Genomic DNA, 12,161 nt, shown 5'->3' on the forward strand with positions numbered 1-12,161 from the left:
CTTTTTTGTTACTAGTTCTTCTGTGTATTCTTGCCATCTCTTCTTAATATCTTCTGCTTCTGTTAGGTCCATACCATTTCTGTCCTTTATCGAGTTCATCTTTGCATGAAATGTTCCTTTGGTATCTCTGATTTTCTTGAAGAGATCCCTAGTCTTTCCCATTATGTTGTTTTCCTCTGTTTCTTTGCACTGATTGCTAAAGAAGGCTTTCTTATCTCTTCTTGCAATTCTTTGGAACTCTGCATTCAGATGTTTATATCTTTCCTTTTCTCCTTTGCTTTTCGCTTCTCTTCTTTTCACAGCTATTTGTAAGGCCTCCCCAGACAGCCATTTTGCTTTTTTGCATTTCTTTTCTATGGGAATGGTCTTGATCCCTGTCTCCTTTACAATGTCACTAACCTCATTCCATAGTTCATCAGAAGAAAAACAGATACTCTGAAATAAAATACTAGGACTTTCATGAATTTAGTAATCCTAGTAATTTAGATAGTGCTTTATATAATAAATGCTGTCAAATTAAAATGCTAGGAGATAAACAACAGCTAAACTGACATATCCCTATATAGTTGTAAAATAGTTAGACAATATCTTTGTGAAACAATGATGCCAGTTTTGACATATTATACAAGTAACAATTCAATGTATTTTACAAGTAAGAATGCAATGTTGACCAGGGTGCTGTGAAGGGTCACTCATTTGTTATCGATGAAATAAAGATTACATAGTCCTTCTGAAATAATCTGGTAGTTTGAACCAAATTGAGAGTCCCTTGGACAGCAAGGAAATCTAACCAGTCCATCCTAAAGGAAATCAGTCCTGAATATTCATTGGAAGGACTGATGCTGAAGCTGAAACTCCAATACTTTGGCCACCTGATGTGAAGAACTGACTCATTTGAAAACACCCTGATGCTGGAAATGACTGAAGGTGGGAGGAGAAGGGGACGACAGAGGACAAGATGTTTGGATGGCATCACTGACTCGATGGATGTAAGTTTGAGTAAACTCTGGGAGTTGGTGATGGACAGGGAGGCTGGGCATGCTGCAGTCCATGGGGTCACAAAGAGTCGGACATGACTGAGTGACTGAACTGAACTGATGAACCAAAAGTCTTATAAAAGTTAATAGTCTAAGAACACTGAAGAAATTCAGACAGATATTACAGAAACATATTTATCAAAGGACTGTCAAATAAACTGAACATTTTAAAACAATCTTGCTGTTGCTGCTGCTAAGTCACTTCAGTCGTGTCCGACTCTGTGCGACCCATAGACGGCAGCCCACCAGGCTCCCCCGTCCCTGGGATTCTCCAGGCAAGAACACTGGAGTGGGTTGCCATTTCCGTCTGCAATGCATGAAAGTGAAAAGTGAAAGTGAAGTTGCTCAGTCATGTCTGACCCTCAGCGACCCCATGGACTACAGTCTACCAGGCTCCTCCATCCATGGGATTTTCTAGGCAAGAGTACTAGAGTGGGATGCCACTGCCTTCTCTGTTAAAACAATCTTACCAACCAATATAAGAATTGTTCAATAAATTAGGATATATTGATGTTATATAATATTAAAGCCATTAAAAAAAACAGAAAATTCAAGGTTATGAGGACATCTTTATGTTATACTACTATGTTTTTTAAAGGCAAGATAAGATTCAAAATCATCTATGTTATCTCATTTTATAAGATATAGAAAAATATAGGAAAGAAATAAATAATATTAACACTATAGGTGGTATAATGATAAATTTGTCTATAGCCTTATTCCTCTTATCCCTCATATTTCTACCACAGTATGTAGTTTATACTCAACAAGAAGAAAATTAAATACTAAATTTAGACTCTGGAAGGGGAAAAAGAAAAAAGAATGAAAGAGCTCCATTATCTCTACCTCTAATATAAATAGATCTTCTAGAGTATGAAATATATAAGATCTTCTATAATATGAAAAAATATAAATATATCTTCTGTATATTTACAGATCTTCTACAGTATGAAATAATCAACACAACTCTTAGATTATCTAACTTATACTAAGAAGCACTGTTTTATTCACAAGTTGGTTTTGATTCTCTAATCTATAAAGTAAAATTGCCAAGGCCAAATAGCACAGAAATAAGGCATCATATATTTTACAGTTTTCTTTCAGCTAAATGTTAATAGAATTTTGAGCCTTACACAAAAACTTGATAAAATTCCAATACAGTCATCTATTTAGAAGAGAGCTGCATTATTTCTCATTTGTGTCTTCATGGGTGAGAGTATGAGGTTGTTAGTAAATAAACTTGCTAGTTGAAAGATGAAAGAACTGAAAATTTCATTACAAGTGATTAAACTTACTCATTTCTTCAGTCATTTCCATTTTCATGTTTTCCTTCTGGAAATTCTGCATTGTTTGTAATGTCTTTTGTGGATCCATCTTCTTGTTTACTGCCTGCATTGTCTTTAAACATATGAAAAGATTCATGTTACATACATAATTATGAAAATTTTACTATGGAATAAGTCCAAAGGGAACACATCAGTAAAGGTAGATTTTTTTAAAAGATAAACATTCTGCCATTATCAAACATGAAAGTGTTAATATTATAAAAAAAAATTAAACTACTCATTTGGAAACCATCTGCTTAACATCTATATAATAAAGGCCACTGTGAAAAAACTCATCTGAACAGTAGGCAAAACATTATGTAATAAAAAAATACTGCTAACAAAATCCATTGTTACTCATATAGGAAAACTACATTTGCCTGTTATGTGGCAAGCAGGTAATGGCTACATTTAAAAAAAAATATTAATTTTTTTCCAAAAATTTTCATGTCTGAATTACAGGACACTTATTTAACCTATTTATTCACTTAAAACCATGATTTCAAGAAATGATAAAAACACTTAGCTTTGCAAAAAATATGTGAATATTTTATATTCACAACTAATTTAATTAAAACAAATTAATGATATCAAGTATGGCCAAAATATTTTATATATTATTATCATATATGTATATGGGTATATGTGTTTATTGTATGTGTGTTATATAAAATATGTCAGTTCAAAGATAGGAAGCAAACACAGTCTTTTATGCATGCTGCAGCCAAAGTAATTTTTTCAAATACAACACTGTACTCTCCCATCCCCCACCAGCTCACACATACCTAATTCTCTAGAGGCTTTGAGTTGTTCTTAGCACTGAAAATTCAATTCCATAAATTGACTTGTGAGACCAAACATCCTAACCCTGCCTAACAAGCCAGTCTCATTCTGCACCACTGCCCTCTGGGTACACTGATCTTCTATTTCCTTAAATGTACTGTGTTCCCTCCCACCACAGGACCTCTGCATATACTGTCCCTCTGCTGGAATGCTCTTCTCTACTTGCTTTCACTATAAATACTTCAGATCTCAGTTTCTCACCTTAGGGCAGCAGTTTCTGACACCCTAGGTTAAAACAGATATTCCTGTTAAATCCTACTCAGTACAGATAAAAGTTTATGTATTGGTGTAAATTATATGACTTTATTTGCAAATTACAGTACTGTTACAAAAATATACTAATAACAACTACAATGCTGACAGTGATAAAAGAGCAGCTAATGCTGATATATATTATTTCTGTGTGCCAGGCACTGTTCTAAGCACTATATGTATAAAATATAATAATATTTAAAGTTAAATACATTTAAACCTAACAAGTCTTTATGTGCTGCTGCTGCCAAGTTGCTTCAGTTGTGTACAACTCTATGCGACCCCGTAGACGGCAGCCTACCAGGCTCCTCCATCCCTGGGATTCTCCAGGAGAGAACACTGGAGTGGGTTGCCATTTCCTTTTCCAATGCATGAAAGTGAAAAGTGAAAGTGTATTACCATTTCCTCTCTATTACAAATGAAGAATGAAGAACCTGTCGAGATCACACAGCTATCAAGCAAGATATGAACCTAAGTAATCTGACTCCAAAGCCCATGTTTCTAAGCACTGAATTAAAGGGAAAAAAGTAAAAGTGTTAGTCATTCAGTCATGTCCAACTCTTTACGATCCCATGGACTGTGGCCCGCCAGGCTCCTCTCTCCATTGAATTTTCCAGGCAAGAATACTGGAGTGGGTAGCCATTCCCTTCTCCAGGTAATCTTCTTGACCCAGGACTGAACCCGGGTCTCTTGCATTACAGACAGATTCTTTACCATCTGAGCCACCAGGGAAGCCCAATCACTAAACTAAAACTACCTCTCAAATGGGCTGCTTTGTAAATAGACTTTAATCAGCACTTGCCTGGTTGTGTTTCCCATTTCATCCCCATCACTTATTATAGTTCCTACTTAGAGGACCTAAACAAATATTTCTTGAATCAACAAATTTTTAAGAAATTTAAGTGAAAATTCTAATTCGTACATTGCTATATGGCAGGACCACATTAGGTATGCTTTCTTCCCCTATCACTTGCAGAAAATTGCAAAATGAGTTGTCTTCTTCCTCAACATTATTGAAAGGTTATCCAGCTCTGGTGTGTGATCTTCAGATAGGACCTTATCTTAAAATTAGATAGATATTTAGTTCTATCGATTTGTAAAACCAAAAAAGGAAAACAAAGTTTTTTTGCTCTTAACCATGCATTTCCACTGTAAATGACTAAGATCCATCAAAAGTAAGTAAACTGACAGAATAACCTTTATTCAGAATAAACAGCTTTGAAACAATCTGTTTTTTAAGGAACACAATGTGCCACTGTACTTACTGTACATAAAATGGACACTTCTATTTCATGTGTTCTGTGGTCTAAAAGGCAATTTTAGTTAATCCTCATTATTTCTGAATTCCTTATTTGTGAATTTGTCTACTCACTAAAATGTATTTGTAACCTCAAGTCAATACTTGCAGTACTTTTATGCTCGTTTGTGGACATGCACAGAGTAGCACAAAGTTTGAGTGGCCCAACAAGCACAATTCCAGCTTAGATCTCCCAGATGACACCCTGCCGTCTTGACTCAGCACTAATAATGTAAATTAGTGTCATCTTTGTGGACTATTTTTTTCCTTTTGGTTGGTGATATCACTGTTTAAAATGCTCCTCTAAGCACAGGACTGAATTATGGTCTAGACAAGTTAACAACAACTGTGATCAAAGGCTCACAGGCACCTAACCCTCCATTTCCCCTAGGAACAATGGTTCGATATTCCCTAATTCAGTGTTCCTCAAACTTTATAGAATGCAATTACTGCAAATAATGAGAATTAATGGTTATGGACTATTTTCCTAATATATATAACCCTGCACTTTCTCTCCTCTGTGGTTAATATTTTCTTTTTGCTCTTTATATTCATACTCTTTCTTCCCTTTATTTAAAGCCTACTGATAATTTTGGTCTTCCAGAAAGTCTTTCACATCAATCTATTCAAGGATCTGTGCAGTTCACTGAAACATGGAGAACAGAATGTTGTAGAGTGTAAAGCTTCCTTTTTAGCACATCTCAACCTTCTCCCACCGCCAAAATGAACTATGTAATATATGTGAGAGCAGAGCCTTTGTCTTGAACTTCTGGTCTCTCACAGTTCTTAATACACAGCAAAGAGCTCACTATTTATTAAACGTCTGAAAGGCTCACAGTCTTTTAAGTTCTACAGTAAAATCAATAAGTTTTTTTAATATAAGGGCTGTAAGTTAAACTTACATTCTTGATAAAATGAACTGATAAATTCTTCTGAAAATACTCATGCATCTTTCTGATACATTCATGAAAATGAATCAAGAGGAAACTATAATTCAAATTCTTACATCAAAATATATAGCATATGAAATAAGAAGCCCAAAATCTTTTTTAAAATTTAAGGGAAAAAAACTAAATAATGTTTTAAAAGCTTTAGAAGTTACATGTAATCCTGGAAGAGTGGAAGTGCCTAAAACAAAAATTTCATATTAAAACAAATTGATAAAAAGCCTAGAAATATTTATCTGAATTATGTTTAATTATAACTCATTTGATTAAAAATTACAAACATTCTATACCATATATATGTTATCATACACATACACACACACACATATAAAAGAGGGAGCTTTAAATCTAATTTGAATGCTGATATTTAAACATTTCAGATGAAATCACAAAGCTATGGATATAAAGGTTTCCACTTACTTTTGCTGTAGTAGACATGGCTCCTGCCATCTTCATCTGAGAATTCATCACTTTTGTTTGTGTGGACATGGAAGTGACTTTTGAACTTACAGCAAAAGTTCTTGTTTTTTGTTTCCGTAGATGTACAAGCTGTTTGGCTAAAACTCTGCAAGCTTCTTTATTACCAATCTTGGCCATTTTCTTAATTTCTAATTCCTATCAGAGGAAATAAAAAGAAGGAGTAAGATCATTAAAGGGGGAGTCCTCAGTGATTTGAGAAGAATAGACTGAACATATACATTATATCCTTTCACCCTGATTATGAAGAAAGAGGCTTTAACAAAGTCATACAAATAGTCATTTGAGAGGGCAAACTGTTTTACATGTTTATATGGATAAGACGGAACTAGCACTGTGTTCTACACAAAGAAAGCAAGTCTACAAAACAGTACTCACATAAAGCCGAAAAGAAAATTTAAAAACTCAATCCAAAAGTAGGTAGGAAAAAACAAAAAATCAAAGGAGGAATTGGTAGAAGATAGCAAAGAAAAAAAAAAAAAGAGTACAGTGGTAGATTTGAAGCTAGTAATACAGACAACTATCTTTAATGAAAAGGTCCATTTACTATCTTAAGTAAGAGACAGATTGGCAACTTAGATGTTGTTTAGTTGCTAAGTCATGTCTGATTCTTTGTGACCCTGTGGACTGTAGCCTGCCAGGCTCCTCTGTCCATGGGATTCTCCATGCAAGAATACTGGAGTGGGTTGCCATTTCCTTCTCAGAACATAAAAATATATGCTATCTCAAGAAAACAACTTTGATTAGCAAAACAAAGCTATATAAAGCTAAGTAAAAGGATAGAACAAATATATTCTATATAAATACTTAGTAAAATCTGGAAATTTGGAGTGGTTACATTAACTAGATTAAAAAAAAAAAAGAAAAGGGAATATTACCAGAATAAAGGGGGCATTTCATAACAAAAGAATTAATACATAAAGATGTCAAACCAATCCTAAATGTGTATGCACCTAAAACAGTGCTTCCAGATTTATGAAGTGCAACTGATATAACTGAAAGGAGAAACAGACAAAGACACAAGTAGCATAAGGGACATCAGCAACTCCTTTCTTAAGTATATTGCTGTATTTTAGGACGAGTGGACAGATTTACAAAGGTGTAAATTTACAAATTTACAAAAGTGTATTTTAGGACGAGTGTACAGATTTACAAAAGCACTATCACCAACCTGACCTAACCAACATTCACTAAAAACTCCATCACCAAGAGCAGAATACTCTTTGCAAGTGCACATTAAAAAAAAAAAAGGAATTACCAAAAATATACCACATTCTGGATCGGAAAACAAGGTTCAACAAAAATAAAAGGATTGGAATCCTACAGGTATGATTTCTAACTGGAGTGAAATTAAACTTAGAAAGCAGTAAGAAAAATAAGAAAGGAAAATAACAAGCAGAAATTAGGCAACATGGTTCGAAATAAGTCATGCAAGAATTGATGCTTTCCAATTGTAGTACTGGAGAAGACTCTGGAGAGTCCCTTGGACAACATGGAGATCAAACCACTTAATTCTAAAGGAAATCAACTCTGAACATTCATTGGAAGGACTGATGCTGAGGCTGAAGCTCCAATACTTTGGCCACATGATGCAAAGAGTCAACTCATTAGAAAAGACCCTGATGTTGGTCAAGATGGAGGGAATGAGGAGAAGGGGGAGACAGAGGATGAGTTGGTTGGATGGCATCACTAACTAAATGGACATAAATTTGAGCCAACTCTGGGAGATAGTGGAGGACAGGCAAGCCTGGCGTGCTGCAATATACGGGGTTGTGACAACAACAATAACAACATAGAAAAAAAAATCACAGGGGAAATGAGATAATATTTTGAACTTAATAAAATAAAAATGCACATATCAAAATGTGTGAGTTGCAGTAAAAACAGTTCTTAGAAACTTAAAGTGTTAGAGCTTACATTTAGAAAAACTGAGTATCTAGTAGGCTTCAAAATAGAGAAAGTAGAAAAAAGCAGAGAAAACAAAACACAAAGTATATAGAAAAAGAAATATATAAAGAGAAGAAATCTATAAACTAGGAAGGAAAAAAATACAGAAAATTAATGAGATCAAAAGCTTTTTCTTTTACAAGAAATTGATCAAATTGATAAACCACTGCCAATTAGAAGAAAGAAAAAAACAGAGAATACACAAATGACAAATACTGAAAATGCAGAGGAGGGCATCACTTAACAACCAAAAGATTTAAAGAATAGTAAGAAAATATTATAAACACAGTGTTATTACATTTTAAAATTTAGTAGAGATGAACAAATTATTTGACAGATGTGCACTACCAAAACCTCATTCAAAACGTAGAAAGTTTGATCCATTCTATACCTATTTTCTAAAAATTTAAAATTTTAGAATTTAAAAATCTAGCCATAAAGAGATTTTTGTTTAGTTCAAACATCTATCCACAAAGAAAACTTCACTTTACTGATGAAACCGATCAAACATTTAAAAAAGAAATACACAGACCCTTCCAGTAAATGAAACAGAAAGGGACACTAGCCAACTCATGCTTTAAGGTCAGCAGTACTCTGATGTTAAACTACATAAGGACACCACACAAAAAGATAACTACAAATTAACAGTTTTTATGATCAGAGATACTAATATTCTTATGAAAATTTCAACAAATTGAAATAAAATATTTTTTTAAAAGTTCATCATTACTAATGAAGTTATCCCAATAGCAAAAGTTTGATTCAACTTTGGAAAATCATCAGTTATGTAATTCACTATACTAACAGACTAAAGAAGAAAAACTACATAATTATAATCTCAATAGATGCAAAAAAAGACAGCACTTGACAAAATAAGTTCCTGATAAAAACTCTCAACAACTAGATAAAGGAACTTCAACCTGAGAAAGGGCCTCTACAAAAAGCCTATAGCTAATAAACAATGACAAAAGGAAGAAAAATTTTATTTACACAGATGACATGATTGTCTATGTAGAAATCTAATAGAATCTACAAAAAGGCTACTAGACTGAGTTTAGGAAGGTTACAGAATAAAAGATCAATGTACAAAAAAAAAATGAACGTATTTCTATATACCAGCAACAAAAAGTATCAGAAATATGATGAAAGTAGCACAGGATCAGTATAACCCTGAAATGACCTGGGAAATGACCCTAATGTTCATTAGCTGGTAAACGGATAGTCAAATTTTGCAATGTCCACACATGGAATAACAGTTATCAGTAAAAATGATGATACATGTAATGACACTGATTAAGCTCAAAATAATTATGAATGAAAGAAGCCATATAAACATGAAATCACTTTACGATTTCATCTATATAAAATTCTTGCAAATGTAAAATCTACAATGACAGACCAGTGTTTGCCTAACTGAGGAGGAAATAGGGAGAAAGGGGATGGGTAGAAGCGATTATAAAGGGAATAAGAAAACTTTTGGGGATGATGGATATGTTCATTACCTTGATTGTAGTAATCGTTTCATGAGTTAATACATATGTCAAAATGTGTCAAATTATTTGCTTTAAACATGGACAATCAATTGCATGTCAACTATACCTCAAGCATGTTGGTTTTTAAAAATGTTTTAAGCAATATACATTTAAAAACGTAACAGAAAAATACTTAAAGATAGCCAATCTATTTTAAAAGTATATTCATTATCACAGACATTGTCAATAACAGTTAAAATATAAAGTAAGACACCCCATTGGTTAACATAGTTATTTTCTTGCAACCCTCTCTTGTTTTGTTCTTTTTTAATTAATTTATTTATTTTCAACTGGAGGATAACTGCTTTACAATATTGTGAAGGGCTCTTGTTTTCTAGGACTATTTTATCTTTGCTGTTGATTGAGAAGAAGATGGCTGTTTTGAGCAATATTTCTTCCTAGGCATTTATGTCTTTCACAAACAGAAGAATAATTTGATTTTATATTCAGCAGAATAAAGACTCCTGATAAAAATCAAGAGAATGACACAGTAAACAAAGGTAACCAGAAATTGCAGGAAGGTATTAAATGCCATTTCTTAGTAAAGTAAATCACTTACCACCTGCCATGTGTCTTTTTCCTAGTTAGCTAATTACTCCAACACTGACTTCTAAATTTGTTAGAAAAGTTAAACTGAAATTTAATGTTCTACTTACCAGCTGTTTTTCTTGTTTCTCTAAAGCTGCCCGATCTCTGATTATAGCCCTCTGTGTACCTCGTAACTCTCGATTCTGTTCCTTTATTACATCTAAGAGAATCACAAAAGAAACCTAAATGTATGAATTGTAAGATCTTCTTTAATACCACTTAAAATACTGGAATTAGAAACCTCAATTAAAAAAATTTTACAAGATGTTAAATTTTTTTGTTTCAATATACTAAAAATTAATCAAATGTTAGAATGAATTATAAATATTGATTATATAAAAAAACACTGAAGTACAAATACACTATATAGTCTGAGGTTTAGTCAAAAGAATATATAAATCACACTAAAATACTCCCTTAGAGAACTGATTATTATACATTGCTTTTATGACATATATATTATATGTCACATATATGCGAGTGAGTGAGCAAACATACACACACAAACACACAACCTTTTTCATCTCTTCCCTACTTCAATATTACACGAAATTCCAAAAAGGAAGACAGGCAATGTGTTTATTAAATCTTTTTTTTACACTAGGTCATCATCATTATAAAGAGTAAGTAAGAGAAGCATCCAGACTTCCAATGAAGCAGACAGGGATTTGAATCACACCTCTGCTACTGGATCATTATATGATGGTTTCTTGTAAAGTCAGTTAATACTCTAAACCTCAGTTTCTTATAAAATAAAAATTATCATGAAGGTGCAAATAACATTCACAATGACCTGATATATTGTAAGTGTCCATTCATTGTTAATGTCTTTCTCATTTATCTCAATTCATGAGGATCCATCAGTCTTACCTTTTGAAGAATTAAAGTATTAGTCTAACTGACTGACTATGATTTAGATTAATTGTTACTAAATAGTGATTACTTCAAAAGATCACAGATATGGATGGTAATGTTTGCCAAACTGTTTCCTCACTGTGAGGAAACTTGCGAAGTACTTTACATGTATGTGATCCCTTCATGGAACACAGCCTTGTCATGGCAAAGGGGCTTGTGTAACTCAATAAAGCTATGAACAATGCCATGCTGGGCTACCCAAGAGGGACAAGTCATAGTGAAGAGTTCTGACGAAATGTGGTCAGCTATTTAAAATCCTAAAAGGTGATGCTATTAAAGTGCTACAATCAGCATGTCAGCAAAATTGGAAAACTCAGCAGTGGCCACAACTGGAAAACATGTCTTCATCCCAAAGCCAAAGAATGTTCAAACTACCACACAATCGCACTCACTTTACATCCTAGCAAGGTTGTGCTCAAAATCCTTCAAGCTAGGCTTCAATAGTATGTGAACCAAGAATTTCACATGTAAAAGCTGGACTTAGGAAAGGCAGAGGAACCAGAGATCAAATTCTCAACATTCTATTGGATCAGAGAAAACAAAGGGATTCCAGAAAAACATGTACTTCTGCTTAAATGACTAAACTAAAGCCTTTTTGACTGTGTGAATCACAGCAAACTGTGGAAAATGGAGTACCACACCATCTTACCTGTCTCCTGAGAAACCTGTATGAAGGTCAAGAAGCAACAGTTAGAAACTTACATGGAACTGACTGGTTCAAAACTGAGAAAGAAGTATGACAAGGCTATGTATTGTCACCCTGCTTATTTAACTTCTATACAGAGTATCATCAATAGAAATGCTGGGCTGCATGAATCACAAGCTAGAATCAAGACTGCAAGAGGAAATAACAACCCCATATATGAGGACGATACTGAATGGCAGAAAGTGAAAAGGAATTAAAGAGCCTCTTGATAAGGGTGAAAGAAGAGTGAAAAAGCTGGCTTAAAACTCAACATTCAAAAAACTAAGGTCATGACATCTGGTCTCATCACTTCATG

General features: G+C 33.7%; 1 protein-coding gene across 2 annotated transcripts in view; it reads right to left on the reverse strand.

The window, feature by feature from the left end:
* The window catches only part of CHMP2B (charged multivesicular body protein 2B), a 34,349-nt gene that overhangs the window by 6,159 nt on the left and 16,029 nt on the right, over positions 1 to 12,161 (reverse strand). For both annotated transcript variants that reach the window (XM_010854838.1, XM_010854837.1), the window contains exons 3-5: positions 10,314 to 10,405; positions 6,122 to 6,316; positions 2,333 to 2,435 (exon numbers count right to left, since the gene is read on the reverse strand). In XM_010854838.1, the coding sequence (XP_010853140.1) occupies positions 2,333 to 2,435; positions 6,122 to 6,316; positions 10,314 to 10,405 (390 nt within the window). The remainder of the gene's footprint in view (positions 1 to 2,332; positions 2,436 to 6,121; positions 6,317 to 10,313; positions 10,406 to 12,161) is intronic.

The sequence above is a fragment of the Bison bison genome, unplaced genomic scaffold, assembly GCF_000754665.1.
Source record: "Bison bison bison isolate TAMUID 2011002044 unplaced genomic scaffold, Bison_UMD1.0 scf7180017864351, whole genome shotgun sequence".
In the NCBI taxonomy this organism is placed as follows: Eukaryota; Metazoa; Chordata; class Mammalia; order Artiodactyla; family Bovidae; genus Bison; species Bison bison.